The 19,308-nt window shown below is 35.7% G+C and overlaps 2 protein-coding genes across 2 annotated transcripts in view; both read right to left on the reverse strand.

The window, feature by feature from the left end:
• Positions 1–19,308, reverse strand: part of LOC127867317 (transient receptor potential cation channel subfamily M member-like 2) — a 418,942-nt gene that overhangs the window by 386,765 nt on the left and 12,869 nt on the right. The window lies entirely within an intron of this gene.
• Positions 10,496–14,795, reverse strand: LOC127867321 (transient receptor potential cation channel subfamily M member-like 2). Its single transcript, XM_052408407.1, has 4 exons — positions 14,622–14,795; positions 14,008–14,167; positions 12,119–12,309; positions 10,496–11,148 (listed from the first exon to the last, which is right to left on the reverse strand). The coding sequence occupies exons 1-4, from the start codon at positions 14,740–14,742 to the stop codon at positions 11,048–11,050; spliced, it is 573 nt and encodes a 190-aa protein (XP_052264367.1). The 5' UTR covers positions 14,743–14,795; the 3' UTR covers positions 10,496–11,047.

Genomic DNA, 19,308 nt, shown 5'->3' on the forward strand with positions numbered 1-19,308 from the left:
TACTACTACTACTACTATTACTACTACTGCTACTACAACTACTGCTACGTCTACTACTACTACTGCTGCTATTTCTGCTACTACTGCTACTGATGCTACTCCTGCTACTGCTGCTACTGCTGTTACTCCTGCTACTGCTGCTACTGCTAAAACTGCTGCTGCTGCTTCTGCTGCTGCTGCTACTGATGCTGCTGCTACTGATGCTGCTGCTACTGCTTCTACTGCAGCTACTACTACTACTACAACAACTACTAATACTGTTAGTACTTCTACTGCTGCTACTGCTGCTACTGCTACTACTGCTGCTACTGCTGCTGCTGCTGCTACTGCTGCTGCTGCTACTGTTGCTGCTGCTGCTGCTGTTATTGCTGCTACTAGATGCCGCTATTTTTACTTAAGCTGAAAAAGTTTCTATAACACCTTGCTTGCAGATGAAAAAAAAAACTCCCACACCGGTCGACATACGACACTTGCGCGATATTTGCTCGATATATCGCGCGAGTGTCATATCGTGCGTCGAGAGAATGTCGTGCGTCGAGAGAATGTCGTGTGTCGACCTAGTGATTTTTAGGTCGACAGGCGAAATTTTCGCGATATATCATATTGAATGTCGCGCGTCGTATCGTGCGTCGAGAGAATGTCGAGTGTCGCGCTCGAAGGTCGACACACGACATTCAAGCGACATTCAAGCGACATTCTCTCGACGCACGATACGACGCGCGACAATTCAGTCGACAGTCAAGATTTTCTGCAATATTTTTTTTCTAAACCCCAGCGCGATATGCGACACTCAAATTTTGATTGTCGCATGATTGTCGCGCGTCGTTTCGTGCGTCGAGAGAATGTCGCTTGAATGTCGTGCGTCGACCTCGAAGGTCGACACGCGACAATCATCTTGGCCCTATCCGGATTCCGTGCGAGTGTCATATCGTGCGTCGAGATATTGTCGCGCGTCATATCGTGCGTCGAGAGAATGTCGTGTGTCGACCTAGGGGTTGTTGGGTCGACAACCGACACTTGCGCGATATTTTCTCGATATAGTGTCGAGTGTCATATCGTGCGTCTAGAGAATGTCGCGCGTCGTATTGTGCGTCGAAAGAATGTCGTGTGTCGACCTAGTGATTGTTAGGTCGGCAGGCGACATTTTCGCGATACATCATATTGAATGTCGCGCGTCGTATCGTGCGTCGAGAGAATGTCGAGAGAATGTCGAGTGTCGCGCTAGAAGGTCGACACACGACATTCAAGCGATGTTCAAGCGACATTCCAGCGACATTCTCTCGACGCACGATACGACGCGCGACAATTCAGTCGACAGTCAAGATAATCTGCGATATTTTGTTTTCTAAAACCCAGCGCGATATGCGACACTCAAATCTTGATTGTCGCACGATTGTCGCGCGTCGTATCGTGCGTCGAGAGAATGTCGCTTGAATGTCGTGTGTCGACCTCGAAGGTCGAAACGCGACACTCAACTTGGCCCTATCCGGATTCCGTACAAACTAGCTCCGCCTCTCGTGTGATGCGAAATAGCACAAGCCACGAGACTGATACAAACTCTTGGAACAATTGACTATCGTTATATTCCTTTTATTATATACAAGAACTAACGAAAACATTTAGCAATTGTATGTCTTTTTGCTTTAACAAAACTGACAAAACATTTACTAAAACGGTTCGCCATAGTTTATATAAGACGCATATGAATACAGTTTAGTAAATTAACTTGTAAACTATTGAACCGGGAAAACACAGGTTTCCAACACGCTTACCTTAATGACATCGTTAATCCAATGTTTATAACAATTAAGTTGACACCTTTAATCAAATGTTTATAACAAAAACGTTGAAACGATATGCACTTCTACTTCTACTCGTCCATGTCATTATCGAAACTTAGTTTAAACCACACTATTTTATTGTATTCCTATCGAAATTTACATTTATGCATGCAAAACACACACTCCGAAATAAGTTTTGCATTCGTTCGATGTTTAAAACAAACAGTTTACTGTTAAAAAAACACCACGTCCGACATGTCCTTATATTCCAGAGAGTTAAAATAAAACTATTGTGTTTCGTCAAAGAAATGACGTCATAGGATGTTCTACGTAATATATTTCGTAATATAAAATTGGGGTTTCCTATTTCCGGTGCGCGTAATGTGACGTCATTACATGGGTCGAAGAAAGTAATCCGGCTAGTATGGAAATACGGAATCGAAAAGCAACGAGTAGAATAATACGGGATTTATTTCAACGATTGATACAACCTGTATTTTGTTAAAAGCACTAAACAGGTATATAATAAAATGATTTATTATATACCTGTTTAACGCACGATAAAAATATGTTTTCGCATAGGAATTGTCTCCAGAATTTAGACACAATGGCAAAATCAAGAATAGAGATGTAAGAAGACATTATATAAGAATTATATAAGGTACACAATCTTTTTTTAATTATACCTTCGTAAAAATCCGAAAGTGGCCAAATACCGATGTACAGGAAGGCAAAAATAGGGGAATAGACACAATCGTTCTAGTACAGAAATGATTGGTTTGATTCAATAATAAAAAAAAATCTCATGCAAATTTTATTCAGCAATAAAATATAGGGCCATGATTTAATTTTCTAACTCAGGAACCTAATTAACACTTTGACAATGTCAAACTTATGGCTTTTTCCCCTTATTTCTGCAATTATTAGAATAAATGGGGAGTATTCTTCAAGTTAGACACTAGTCTACAAGTAGAACGGTCTTGCGCCCTGAGGGAGTCCGAACAGAGCATCAAATAATTCAGAATAGATCTTCTGAAAAAAGAAATTGACCTTTTGAAATTGAAAAAAAAACTAGATGGAAAATGCTTACGGGGAGACTAGGGACAGGTGAGAATTGCCCGTAGAACATCGTCAGTTCAGTAGTACTATACCCCACCCACTTTTAGAAATTGGACTTTTATTTCAAATGACGGTCGGCATGCTGTTATTTTGGCATACTCATGCATCATGCGTGAACCAACATGATTACTTTGAATACCTGTCTTTCTTGGTCAGTTTCTTTCTCTCTTTTTCGTTGGATCGGAAGTTTTACTTTGGACGATTTTTCGCGCACGTACGGTTTTTGAAAATGCCGGTTCGCTATACGCAATATGTCCCCCGCCACAAACTCGTGATCGTTATATGTACATCTCCTCCCGTTAACGCAATATGCATCCCACCTCCATTCGGGGAACAAATAATAAACCCGCCACCTCCTATGCCATGGAAACGAACTTCTTGTCCATTCACAAGCCCCCGTAACGAAGTATGCACCCCACCACCACCTCCCCCCTTGAAACGCAAATTGCATCCAGCAACCAACCCGAGAACGCAATATGCACCCTGCAATCATCATTGTAAAGTCATATGTACCCCGGTACTACCTCAAGGAACGTCGATAACCCAATATTCACCCTAGTACCATCCCCTGGAACGCAATATGCACCTCGGGAACACCTGGAGGAGACAATATGAACGGAGTCTCCAACCCTACGAAATGCTTTATGCATCCCGGCAACTTCTTATTGTAAGTGGGAATGCATACCAGTACCACTCCCCTTTAACGATATTTGAACGTTTTCCACCACCTCAATGAACGAACAACCTCGAGATATACAATATGCATGACACCACCGGCCCAATGAATGCCATATTCACCCCACAACCACCTCCAATAACTCAATGTAAAAACCCCTTTACCCCCTAGAACGAAACATGCACAACATCACCACCGCATGGAACGCAATATACGCCTCGTCTTCACCCCTTTGCAATGCAAATTTAGCCTGGGACCGCCTCCAGAAACTGAATATGCATATTGCGCTCGTCTCCTAGAACGATCCGGCTCCAACTTCATTAATGCAATATCACCTCGCCACCCACTCTAGAAACGAATTATGCACCTCGCAACCAACCCTAGCAACACAATATGCATCCCGCCACAAACCCCAGAAACGCAATATGCACACCGTCACGACCTCCAGGAACGCAATATACACACCGGCGCTACCTCCGGGAACGCAATATGCAGCCCGAAAACGTCCACAGGAAGGCAGTTTGCTATCCGCCATCATCCCAAGTAACGCAGAGTTCACCCCGACACCATTCCCAGTAACGCAGCATGCACCCAACTACCCCCAATGGGAACGCAATAGATATCCATACTTAACACACAGGAACGCAATATACACCGCAAACTCTTCTCACGAAAACGCAATATTTACCTATCAAATACCCTCGGGAACGCAATATGTACCCAACCACCACCCGAAACAATGCAAAATACACCAATCCACCACAAAAGGGAACGCAATGTGTACACAACCATCCATAAAGGAACGTAATATACACCCAACCACCACACCCGGAACGCAACACTAGTATGCACACAACAATAGTCCCATAAATACGTAATATGCACCCCATTCCCCCCCCCCCCCCCGGTTTTCAATTTGCTTCCTCATCATTGTCTTCAGGATTGCACTATGCATTCCAACGACCATCTGCGGGAATGCAATAGGCATCACATCTACCAACCATTTGGAACGCAATATGCACGCAACCAACATCTTCAGGAATGCATTATGCAACTCAACTCCCCACCCCCAGGAACGCAAGTACCACCCCAACCGCCACAAGGAAAGCTATATGCACCACATGGTGAATATGGATCTCAACTATCAACCCCGGGAACGCAATACTAGTATGCCTCCAACCACCACCTCATAATGTAATATGAACCCAAACCATCACTTCAAGGAATGAGCTATGCATTGCAACCGCCACCTTCAGGATTGCAATATGCAACCCAACCTCCAACTTCAGGAATTGAAATGTGCACCCCAACCACCAGCTTCAGAAATGTAATATGCTCCCCCAACCAACACCTTCAATAATGCAATCTGCACCTCAACCATCACCTTTCAGGTTTCAGGAATGCAATGTACACCCTAACAACCAACGCCGAGAGCGCAATATGTTTTGGATGTATATTTCGTTCCCGAGGAAATGTTATATTACAACGTTTTTGAGAGTTAGTAGAAACCTACTAAATGGCAACTAGATACCAGATCGTAGTTACACGATCATAAAGCTTAAAAATCGTTAACAATCCGATTGGTACTAAATACTAGGCAGGCATATACACAGTTCTTTTCTAGAACCTCGAAAAAAATTATTAGGCACCTAGTGATTATTTTGTAGGCACCTAATTAATCTGAGTTTGAACGCGAACCGTACTCCATCATTATTAGCTGGATGACATTTGTCCGTAAGGACATGTGACCGCCGGACTTAAAGTATTGGGATGGCATACATAATATGTCATGAATCTAAAATAAGTGAAATATGCCGTGTTTCTGATAACTAGATATCCTCATTGTTTGTGTGATTTGATGAGATAACATATAATAATGAAACCAGTAGATAACCAATAATGCAGGGGTTTTAAAAATCATTATAATGGATGATGTATTTTCATTCTAATTATGCGGAGGACAGACCTTTTCATAGTGAATCACTGTAAGTATGCTCTACACTCTGGTACTTTCAACTTTTTCAAAATTGCAAAACGCTATATGGTGTCTCTTTCAAAAATATGGATCGAGCAAAATGTAAATGAAACTAATTCCACGCATAGTGTGACTTCAAAAATGCACATTTTAACTTACCGTGAATGTGATATTCTTTCAATGTCTGAACGGGATACAAAATGACGGTTTTCTTTACATGCGTTCAACGATATATTTAACTTTTAACATCTTATATCTAATTTATAAATTATAAAATCTTATATTTAACACCTGACTTCTAACTCGAATCTGTTCGGCTTCCGTAAGTTCATGACCCGTCTACTTACAAAAACAACAACTATATACTGAAATACATCGACGGCCCGTTCAACTAATAACCTAGTACGTATTTTGAGCACCAACATTCATGTATAAACACATGTGGATGACACGCTAAGTGCTGTTGTTGTTTCCTAAATAGTTATATATTTATTCTGACGAATCGCTGATACAATAGAAACTAGATGAAACTGGTTTTACATTTACTTTATGATTTGTTCTGTAATTAAATCGTTCATGTGCGGTTTACTGTTTGATGTGAGAATTTTTTTAAACGCCTATCTGGAATAATTATCTATTGTGAAATACAAAAACGCATCAATGTGCGCACCTTTGGTTCAATGCTTATGTGCATACAAAAAACAATTCATACTAGTTAACATATTTCATGTCAGTTTACGTGATTTCAAAGGTCGCAGATGCAGGGGCGAAATTCTCACTTCGTTTTTCGTTCTTCATTCCGTAGTGCTTTCTCTGTACTTACATTGACCACGATTAGAGGTATTTAACAATGCGCACATGTTTGCCTTTATGAGATGGAGTATCGATAATTTGAACTAGTTTTGTAGGTCTAACATCACGGTCATTCGTTGTGGTCAAATGTTACAATTACTGTTCTGGCTTAAGTAGCTATAAGATGAATAGGATTTAAAAAAAAATAGCAATGAGACTTGAAAAAAACACCAGTGTGTCGCAGACAGGCTCAAGGTCAGAGATTAAGAGCGTACATTGAGATCAGGAATCTAACTGGGAACAGTGTTTTACCTAGTCCGTATATTGTTTATTGAACAAATTGGTATACAAACTTAAAAACTTAACTCATTTTACAGAGTGAGATACGAGTTCTAAGAAACAAATGTGACAATTACACAAATTAAATGTTCGTATTATTTGAGCGCACATTCGTACCTTGATTTATTTTGAAATCAAATTTGATAAAATATGGCGGTATAAATGATGTGTTAAATGGTCATATTACAAGATTGACATGGACTTCCCTAATGGAGTTTTGTCTAACTTGAACTTGTAAAGCGAAAATGCTTAATTATTTCTCTGCTGCTTTAGTTGAGCTTGTTTTACAATGGAGAGTTTTAGTGCACGCGCTGGTGTATCATTTTCATAAACACGTACTTTTTAATCTCAGTTAATGTCATTTTTAAAAATAGTTAAATATATGACAAGTTAATATATGTGATATGCATATAATATAATCGCAAGTAATACATTTAATCTCCGGCAAGATATTTTGATGACTATAGAACCGCAAATTTGATCTCACGAAAATACTGAAATAACGTGCTTATTTCCTAGATGGCCATCTTACCACATACTGAGCTTCATCAACTTAGCTTAAGTACTTTTTGACTTATCGTAGGATGCAGATGTTTTGGTCGGACAGACGGACGACAAACGGATACACGGAAATATCTGAATGTGCCAATTGTTCGTATCGACCTCTTTGCATATACCAGGTTTCACCAACCTAGCTTAACTACTTTTTGACGTATCAAGAGTCGCAAAGTTTGCTTAACCACTACCGAAATAACCTGCATATGGACCTTTATCCAGATAGCGTTAGTATTTGTTGAGTTATCACGGGGTCCAGGTTCTTTTGAAAAGACCGACACATTGACAGACCGACTCACGGAAGGACATGAGGTATCGATACTGTCATCTCAGTTTACATCTCAGTTTACATCGGTAAGGGTCTAGTAAGCCCTTTACAAATGATCAAGCATAGAGATCTTTTTCATTGAATGTTTTCTGTATGTATAATGTTAAATTTGTCGCTATATTCTTCATAAATATCAACTGTTTCACAGCAAACATTGATCAAATAACATATTTGTAAATATTTTCTTGAAAAAGCGGTCTGTATCAAAATGCATGAGGTCGTTTTATACAGTTTTTTTTCAAATACACGTTTATGTAAATTATTTTAAATATGCACATAAAGGTCTTGGGTCTTGAAGAATACTCAATATATTATATTATTATAGATGGTGTAACAGTTCACTGACTTTATCAGGCCGATAAATAGAATAGTATCAAAGAACTAAAGAGAAGTTCCATATATTATTAGTTGTATTCCCAAATACTGAAATATCCACTATTACTACACTGAATAGCCATTAAACACACATATGCAAATACCAAATAACAACTAAACATGATTATTAACATCTGTTGTTAATATTATTTTCTTTTAAAATATAACAACAGACGTTGTGTAATCCATACGTAAATAATAATGTATTAGAAAAAAACGCTCAATTTCATTAAAAAGTAAGTACGAGATACTGCATTATTCACTATACTTCAAGATACAAGATTGAGTGTGTCACAAGACATACTACATACTTCACGAGTTTTCAAACTGGTAATTGAATCTTTTGACATGCTTAGTTATTGTTTGTAATCTATATCGAAACTACTTATATTAAACAGTGCATCCGTCTACACTCATCTGAACAATCAAACACCTATTGACATACTCACATTTTATTTATTATACTTATCTTCAAACTGACTCTCACACAGTGTGTGGCCGTCAAAAGATGTTTTTAGTTGCAAGATGTAAATATGCGTATATTAATACAAATGTCTTAAGAACATCATCTGTATTAGTCAAACTGCAACATGTTGAAAAAAACGAGGAGATAGAATGAACGAGAAGAGAAAAGGGAATTGTATTAGTAGATGAATAACGAAATCGATTACAAATTGTATAGTTGCTTAACGTCATAATTTAACAAAAAAGGCAAACAATAGAGTTTACATGGTCAATGTAAAACATATAAAAATTAATAAAACATATACATCCTACATAATAAAGCCTTAAACAAAATATTTCCTCGGTTTTACAAATAATAAAAACAATGAAACTCCGGACACAATATCATAAGAGAATGTACATTATGGTTTAAACAAATATCATGATGTTGAAATTAAAAATAGTAGATATGTGCTATTTGCAAATAATAGGTAAACAAAATAAGATTAAATTGGATCGAGTTTATATTTCCTTCTTGTTCGATTTGAAAATGTTTTAGCAGGTTGTAACCGAATTCTCCAACCATTAATTAATTTTAGCTGGGCTGGCGCTGCTGTGTTCATTTAAACAGATTTAAACAGCATAAGGAGGAATATATATTTGAGGCAAACGTTAAATTTAATGAATAATAATAAATTTACTGTACGTGTTTATTTATAGTTAAATTGTGGTAATCTTGTAAGACTTATTAAGACTTATCAGGCGCGGTTACAGACTTTGGGTCAAGGAGGAGGTGGTTGGGGCCTAACTGTTTAAACCATTTAAACATTTTCAACCATTCAAAAACAGAACGTTTCAAATTGAATGTAATAGCATACAATTGGCACAAGCTCACATGATAATTGTGTGTTTAAAGGAAAGTTTATTTTATCAACTAAAAGGAGCAGTTAAGCGATTGTTATATACATACGACAACAATATATGCTTCATAAAAACTTACTGTAAATAGACTGTATAAATGTATTGAATAGTAAAGAAAAAAAAATCTTGATTGAAAACAAATCTAATCTTGAAAGAAAAAAATGTGAGGGGTAGGGGGAGGGGGGCGTACGCCGTTTTGCCCCTCTATTACCGCCTAAGCTAACTTATAATAGCATCTTTATCCTAACTAATCATATACATGTTGTATCATATATAATGGTAAATACTTTTTTTTAAATAATGTGACAAAAGTGTTATAATATGTTGAAACAATGTTTAACAATTTATTTTATATAATAAACTAGCATGACTACAATATTTTCGACACTAGTGATGTGTATATGATTTTATATATTATAACATAAATCGATATGTATACATCTGTCTGATATAAACTTATTTTCATTTACTCAAGCTATCATTTTCATACAGTTTGATTTTGCTAAATTTGCCGGAAAATTCATGAATCACTTTTTTTAAAGACAATCACCGTTGTTATTGGATTATTTTTACTGATATAACTGAGAGGTTTTGCATGATTACATTATTCACGGTTCAGGTATAAATAATGATTAAGTTATTAGTCTCAAATAACATATCGACCATGGTCTTCAAAAAATAGCATATTATAAAAGGAAAACATCTGTGTCGTGTTGATGTTTATTTTGGACGAAAATGACATCAGTATAAATTTCAACGCCGACAAGCTTACTAAAGATTTTTTGTTAATTATTATTGTGAAATTATCGTGGTTCAGGATACATGGCTATGTTATGTGAGAATAGTAGTTTTTTTGTGTCGTGCAATAATTAGAAGTCAGTTATGAAAAAGTTTAAACCTTCTTGGATCAATCAATCATTGAGCGATTGTATTTATCAAAACAATATTATACACATATGATATGTTCATAACATTGGTGGAAAGTATCTGATTTTCGAGCATAAGGCAAACTATTAAAATGTGTTCAAATGTGGTATTATTTTAAATTAAAGATTTGTCAACACATTATCATACGTTATATATTTGACATATGATATAGTAGCATGCAAAAACCACATAAATTCAAATTCAATCACAATAAATCCTTACATAAACAATCATGTTAAAAATCATTCCTAGTAAAATGTGTTTTAATACTAGTATCTATAGAATATTTTAATAAACGAATAATAACTAAAAACTACACTTACAATACTAAGATAGCAATTATATTTGAACGTTTACTGGAACATTATTTATGATAAAGACCAATTGCATATACATAACACACAATGTACACAATTTATCGCATTATCAAATGTGATTCCAACGCGTTGCGATTCATTTCTTAAGTAACAAAGAGAACCAATATGCTCTAACACTAATCACGATTTTTGTATATATACACAACACAAATTGTGGCCTAATAAAGTGATGAATAGGTAATAATTATTATAAAATAACACACATATAATTGCGTTGTGCGAGTGTGCTTTGTCGCACTATATTGCAAATTGATTATGTCTTATAAATAATATACTATGTGCTACGATGAAGTTTCTCTCCTGCTGTTGCAGATGGAGCATCATTGTTGTAAGAATTGTATGGCATTGCTTCACGATCGTTTATATCATTATTTTACGGTCGTGTATATAATTGCTTCAAGTTCGTGTATATAATTTCTTCCGCGTGATTTAAAATTCTTATGTCTTTGCATTCTTGTTCTGTTTAAGACACCGTTTAGCTGCAGCATCAGCAAATTTCAGTAAATGTTTACTGTAAAACCCTTCTATGTCCTTTAGTCCTGTGAATAAAGTATTGTTTTATAAGTATTTTTATTGAACAAAGCAACACACGGATATTGACTTAATATAAACACGGGGGATAAACAAAAAAGTGACATATTAGTTATTAAACAAAACATAAATAGACTTATGACGTATTTTTTGTAATTCGTGTTGTTAATATTTAAAAAGTGATTTTTTTTTCAATTATAACAAACAAACACAATAATACATGATGCTTGGTTAATTGGTTTTATAAAAAGTATACGAGACAGAGCAGTATACACCTTAAAGGTTGACTTTAACCTTAAGGTGGCGTGACTGTCTCATGTCTGTTGCAAACTGCTTCAATAATGCAAAGATTCGAGTGAGCCAAGTTTCATGACAAGTTTTCAAAGGCATATCAGGTATGAAGCGGGCATGAAATGGAGGTTGGAATATTTTACCTTCCCGTGTGAAATTGACCTAGCGCTAACGTGACTGACTCATTCTTTCTGCACATATTCACAATGGCATTTGAACCAAAAGTCATAACAGACATGGAGTTGACACGAAACTGATACTGACCGCCGGCCAGACAGAGGGAAGAATGGCATTTCTCGAACCTCATATAGCAAACTATATCAGGAGAGAAATTCTTGTTCTTATCCACTCCTTTTATAACAGAACACCAACTATAAACATAAATTGATTAAAACTGGGATCAACGCATTGGGTCAGTACAAAACATGGGGGTTTAAACTAGTGTGAGGGCTAGCCGAACTTCACAATTATCCCAAAAGTAATCACAAATGAACCAAACGTCTAAAACAATTTTTAATAAAATGCACATATGCAGACAGAAACCTTTCACAAAGAAATGTCATTTTATACGTGCCTAATTATAATCTTCCTCCTATTTTCTTTCCAAAAGGCTCACTCAAAAAGCATGTGTTCGTTTTTAACACTAACAACTATAAGTAAAAATTTAAACAGTACATTGTTACTTACGAAATTCGCTGTCGTACACATCGTACGTATCTCCACAACGAGAAACCACATATCGTATTGTACGACAAATGTGAACCAGAATTATCAATGGAGGGAAAAGCACGGGTCTAGAGTAATATTCACGTACAATTCCGTAACAGTAGAACTTCCAGATATGGCCCGACTTCTCCTGAACATTTGCGAATGTGTGGCTGTAAGATAACAAGGAGAACATTAGAGTCCTTCAACGCTCATCTGATGACCTTTAACTCAGAGGTATTATACTTGAGACCCCTGGTTTTGGGTTACTTTTGACCAAAAGGGCATCATTTGAGCAAACTTTGTAGGGGACAATTAAACGATGCTAACTACCAGTATTTACACATCTGGGTCTTGTCATGTTAAAGGATTTTACAAAAAAAAAATGTTACAAAATTTCAATAAATCATGTTACTCCTGGTAAGTGGCCAGCTTATAATCCCAAAGCTTTATCAAAGGCCTGGGCCTTATTGTTTTAGAGATTTTATTTTTATTTCTGCTATGTGTTCATATTATAAATGTGTCCTTTGTCATTTTGTAGGTCAGGTTCATGAATTGCATTAACCTTGTAAACCTCTAGATGATGCTACATTCCAAATATAAAATCCATGGGCTATGCGGTTTGACACAAGAAGATTTTTAAATATGCCCCCGGTATCAGTCAATGAAAAACAGGTGACCCCAGGGCCGGTCACTGTTGAGCCCAGGGGCATTTTTGAACAAAGCTTGAAGAAGACCTCAAGATAATGCTACATAATGAATATGTAAGCCATGCTCAATAAGGTTTCAGACTTGTAGATTTTTTTACGTTTCCCTCTTTGAGTCAATGTTAAACTGGTTTGAAGCCAGTTTTGATCCCAGTGGATTTATGTGAACAAATCTTATGGAGGACTGCTAGATGATGCACATACCAAATAGGAAAGCATTTGGCTTTACGGTTTCAGAAAAGACTATTGTAACAATATATTCTATGGAAGTCTATTTAAAATTGGCGACCCAAGCGGCGAGGCAAATTTTGATCTTAGTTTGGAAATACTTCTTAGAGGACCTGCAGATGATAACACATGCAAAATATGAAAGCCATCGGTTTCGTGGATTCAGACAAGAAGATTGTTAACGGTTTTCCCTATATAAGTAAATGTAAAACTGTGGCCCTATGGAGCGGGGTCTGTTTTGACCCCACGGGCATAATTTGAGCAGCCTATGTAGAGGATCCTTATATGATGCTACATACCAAATATGAAAGCCTTGGGTTTTGCTGTTTCAAACAAGAAGATTTTAAAGTATACCCTATATAAGTCTATGTAAAACAGGTAGCCCCGGGGCAGGATCAGTTTTTACCACAGGGGCATGATTTGCACAGACTTTGTTAAAGATTATTATCCCACGCTACTTACCAAATATTAAACATCAGAACGTGTGGTTTTAGAGAAGAATATTTAAGTTTTCGTTTTTCAAACCCCTTTGTTTTGGACCCTTGACCTAATAAATAAACAGACTGGAACGGTATTGTAAATTTTTATAGAGAACTACCAAAGGAACATTCCTGTGTATTTCCGTTAAATTGTACCCCGAGGTGCAGGAGAATAGGTCGTTAGAAGAAAAGATTGACATAAGCATTGACAGACGCACTGCCATACGGTCGGACGGACGAAGGTTGACGGACACTAACGAATGGTCGGACGGTCGACGGAAATCACGGTATCCGAAAAGCTCACCATAAGCGAGTTGTGCTTAGGTGAGCTAAACTGGTAATAAACGATGCATTTTAAATGCAATTTACAATGAAAAAATACATATTATTTCGACAAATAAATGCTTAAAAATAAGTGCTAATTCGTATTTAAGCAACCCATGACCATTCATTGTACCTTAACATTGCAATCAGCAAATTGTTGAGAAGTATGTTAGTCAAAATCATGTAAATGCCTCCAAGGAACCCAACCATGTGGGTGTCTGTTGGACAACGATCTGTACCGCCTTGCGGTCTCCAAACGCTCTCATCTGTTGTGCAATTTACAGTCGGCGGCCCTACAACATTAATCATATGATTACCATTACATCAAATTATCACATGGATTTGTTTTAATGTAAATCTAAACAAAAACAGATTATAAAACATGTGGAGAAATTCCCAAGCAATCGATTGGGATAAACATCTGTATCAAACGTTAAATGACAATAACTGATCAAGGAATTATTCTTGTCCATTCCATAAATATTTTGCTCAATTTTAACACTTAGATACACACAATAGTATATTGGCACCTATGAAGTATTCAATCGATTGAATGTGATATTATCGGTAAATAAAAAGGTTTATGCAACATTACGGATACATATTTATTGTCTGAAATCAAAATGTCTTCGTTTCCTTGGACAATTTAGATTTAAAAAAGAAATCAAATCATAAAATTATTGCAGTTTTCTATTTGTTATTTTCTAATTTTCTTATTTTGAAACCCAATGTATTATATTACTTAACCTCGTCCAATTTCGTCCAGAAAGAGCTCCCCAAAGATCTGCCAAAATGCTGTGTGCCAGAACTTGTCCCAGAAGAAAGGCTTGGAGCTTGGAGAGTTTGGGTACAGGTTGGCTTGGTACATAACACAAAAGCTGACAAAAAAGACAAAGAAGAATACCGCCCAAATAAGCAGGTCGAACATCTGAAAAACAAGAAATATATTTTGTGTACGTATAATGCAAAATAAAATAACGAAACACGAAGAATATAATATAAATTAAAATGACAGAATATGATGGCATACCATTTTCTTGATCATAATTAATTTTGGACCCCAGTTTTCGGCTACAAGAAATGCCTGTAGAAACCGCATGGAGAACAGTCCCACGGTGACGCTGCAAAATCAAGTTTATTACATGCATGTGTGTATCTGATGTACGTAATACTTGTTACCGCCGTGTTCTATTGGCCTGTTTCGTACAGGCAATCGGCTACTTGCCTTAAATTAAGTACATGCGAAAGTTCGGATCATAAATCTGGAATGATCGTTTATGTGTTTTTGCTGCGATGTTCATAATACATCAATATTCAAGAACACATTCATATATTCATAATAAATATACATACACTGATAAACGTAATTTATGGTTTTCCTATTTGTTACTATTATTGGTATTTATTTCACTATTTACTAATAGAAATACAAGGATATTAGCAGAGCTAGGGGATGCTCCTCGATTACGTTTTCACTCTTATTTTGACCGTAACCTAAAACCTACGACCCCGATTCATACAAGACATGGTATCATGTTGAGGGTAATATAAGTGTAAATTATTCAAGTGTACTGATGCCTTTACATTTTAATTAGTTGTACTTCGGAAACGAATACATCCCATTTAAAGCTTTTGGTATATACAATGGCTCCTTAAAAAAGCGTCATACCGAAAACAATCTAAAATAAACGCATGTCGCCTTTGTAATGATAGTCCATATACAATAATATAAATTAGGTGTGTTATTGTATGAGATCTCACAATAAATATTACACCGTGAGTATACATGATATTTTACAAACCTGCATACGAAGCGGACATACTGAAAGTCATTTCCTGAAAGCGTATATCTCATCGCAATAGTCGTGATAAAACACATGTATAAGACCCAGTCAAACTGATTCCACTGTGATCCAAACCAATATTTTATTCGACCCCAGAGCCCATCAGGCGTTATATTCTTGACACACTGGAAATAGAAACATAAAAAACGCATGTTTCCGTTTAAGCTGACAATGAATATTAGGGGTATTTAATTTGTTGTTGTTTTTCTTAGATGGAAGACAAAGCTGATGTTAGAGAGATAAGCCGTAAACATGTTGTTCAAAATAGACATGTGTACCTCTCTCGTTTCTTCAAAGAACATTGTGAGGACCCAGCCCCAGATTATGTACTCCTTGAAGGAAGCTTCCTCATTCAGGTCGACGATGATGAAGTAAGAGAAGCATATAATGAAAATCACATAGGACAGCTGAAACAAGAATTCAGTTTATATAAAAAACAATTTCACAAAACATAACACAGAACGGGAATAAAATTGTATATAATTTTGTCACGCCATCGAATAATGATATGTCATCATAATCTTGTGTGTTGCAAGCATGTAAAATACAATCCTTATTTATATACATTTAAAATGCTTGCGGTAAATAAAAGCCCCATCATATAATGCACAACTTACCAAGTTTAAAGAGAACACTGACAAAGGCGCTGTGTACAAATAATATATGGCATCAGTTATGTGTATAATTCCCTCTTGGTTCTTGCGGAAAATACCAACAGAATACAACTGCGGCTTTGACGATTGATACTTTTTTAAATAAAAGTCAATTTTTCTCCGTTTCGGTTCCTGTTTCTGTTCCTTTATGCTCGGTTCCTGTTCCGATCCGTTCATGGTCATTTCCAATTCCGGCTCCTTCATGTTCGATTCTTCTTTCTGGATTCATAAAATACTTCAAAACATATTGGCTAGGTTTTCAACTTAAAACAATTGTTAACTTTATTAAAAATTGGAAATCTTTAATCACCGTGTACAGGACAGCTCGTTTTAAACATATGTAAAAACTTCACACTTGTTTACGCTTTTTGATTGAAATAACATATCAGTAATAGATCAATACAAATACACATTACAACATGTATATTAAACACTGTGATAAACCTTTGCAATTAAAAAGTAACCATATAAAATATATTGTTTAGTGTCAATACATTTATAAAAATTTAGTAAACCCAACCTGTTTGTGTTTCTTGCAGCACAATGTATAAGGTTTATTATTCGTGGTGAACTTGATCAAAACTATGAAAATTGGCATGAAAAGCGCCAGGAGAACCTAAAACATAAACATCTAGTATATTAACGTCTACCGATGATCTATTTTATTTCATTTTTAAGTTGCAGATCGTTGAATGCCTTATAATATATTATTTAAACAAGGATATTTATTTCATGAACTAGGCAAAAGGTTTATTATATTTATTGTTAGAAAATATAATGTCTTTGTTTCAAAAACGTTTGCTTTGTCTCAGTCGTGATTTGTTATAACATACATCGTTTAATAGAGTCAGTTGCGTCAATGCGAATCTCCCTGTTTGGATTCTTAAATGTTATTAAATAATAAAACGTAAATAGAAACGAAAAAACGTTCACGAATAACAAAGAATGATACAAGATATGAATATTACGATCAGAAACAACTACCGTCACAATAAGTGCATAATTCGCCCGAAGTATTATATTGGCACAAAAGTGTGATTTAAATTCAAAATTGGCAAACAACAGAACTGTTGAATGTTTTCATTGGAATGATATAAAAAGACGTGTTTTATGTATTAATTTAAATATTTAAATCTCATTTTCCTGTATTGATATATGAATTTTCATAACCATCAAATTTATACTTATGGTAAAGTTTTACTACTATCTATAAATTAAATTAAACAAACGACAATAATCCAACAAATATCGAAGAAGTTTGTTGGTTCTTGTATTCCGCACTTCTTCTAAAAATATTCTATGAACATAAGAAGTTTCATTTGAATCAACATTTTGAGTTATGGCCTGCACAACAAAATAGCACTCTAGTTGGGTTCTGCACAAGAAAACATTAAAGGTAACAACTTCAAAAACAGTGGAAGAGAGAGTTACAGTTCTTGCATTCTGCACATATCCACAAGTTATCTTTAGATCTACGAAGTTTCATCTTAATATCTTCAATTGCAATTTAATCAAGTATAGAGTGCGCACAAAACACTAATAAAAGGCAAACCTCTGATACTGTTAAAGAAAAAGTGACGGTACTTTTATTCTGCACTTCCTCTCAAAGCTAAGAATCATTATAAGGCGTTTACATTTAAATACATGTGAGATTTTTCGAGTTATACGAAAACGCAGTATGTTGTTATGTTCTGCAAACACACAAATAAATACGCAAAGGATAATAACTCCAAAACTTATAATAGGTATACAAATAAATGGTTCTTATACCAGGCACTTCCTGACGATAAATCTATATTTAATTTTGACCCTTTAATACTTACGTATTGTTATGCACTTTGGCGTGTTCACAGTTCTTTTCCCGAAGATCTATAACAATGGTCTGGAATGTGTACTATATGATAACGGGTTCTTAAAGTGTTCGTCTTTGGATATAAAACCATTTTGAAATTGAATTGTCATTATATTAAATTTATATTAATATTGTATTGCTTCATAATTGAATTTAAGTGATATCAGGTCATTTACAAGTGTGTGTATTTTGTGATTAATAACGGGCTACGCGTGGTGTTTGTCATATTTTTTTATGGAAACCTCCCTTTAAAAAGGACTAGTGGATGGTAACAAGTGTATATCGTGATAATATTTATGGAGTTTTATTATTCCTATAGTCATTATTCCCTTTCTTTAAAAATCAAATGCTAAATAAAGGGAAACAATGTTATAATTTATTTGGGGAATACAGAAAAGACATGCCTTTAGTTTAGACAAGTCATTAACACGAACCATTGATCAGTCAAACATAACCACAGTCTTAGCTTAAAATAGGTTGCTGTTAGAAACCAAATGTAACATGGTTCAAATCTCTACACAACCTTTGATTTGAAAAGCATTGATTCCACATAGAAATCCTTTATGATAAATTATTTAACATTTAACCATCTTTAATGCGGTGGTAGATTACACGATTAAAAAGAAAGACGATTACATATTGTTGAATTCACATCAATCATTGACCTACACAAATATGTTAAGCAAAATACCTTCCACCAGGGCATATCAACTGTAATATTTCCTCTCCAAATGATGTTGAGTTTCGTCTGACAACAATCGTGCCCCATAAACTCCTTGAGGTAATTACTGTTCGCAAACTCTAACGGCCTTATTTTATCAAATGGTTTTTCGAGTGTTTTTATCAATATATCGTGGGCCTTCGTCTTGGCTGTCTTGTAACATTCTGTAAGGATAGCATTCGCTTTTCGTTCATAATCCCTACAAAATATAAATGTGTAGCAATTTAAAGTTCACTTGTGGTAAGCCAAACGGGTAAAACATCAGTAAACAATTTAACTCTTATAATTTTAGTCCATTTGGCATTGATTTCACGAACAAAAATAATTCCCCTGCAATACATTCCCATTGAGGCAATGAATAGGT

Source organism: Dreissena polymorpha, chromosome 2 (assembly GCF_020536995.1).
Source record: "Dreissena polymorpha isolate Duluth1 chromosome 2, UMN_Dpol_1.0, whole genome shotgun sequence".
In the NCBI taxonomy this organism is placed as follows: domain Eukaryota; kingdom Metazoa; phylum Mollusca; class Bivalvia; order Myida; family Dreissenidae; genus Dreissena; species Dreissena polymorpha.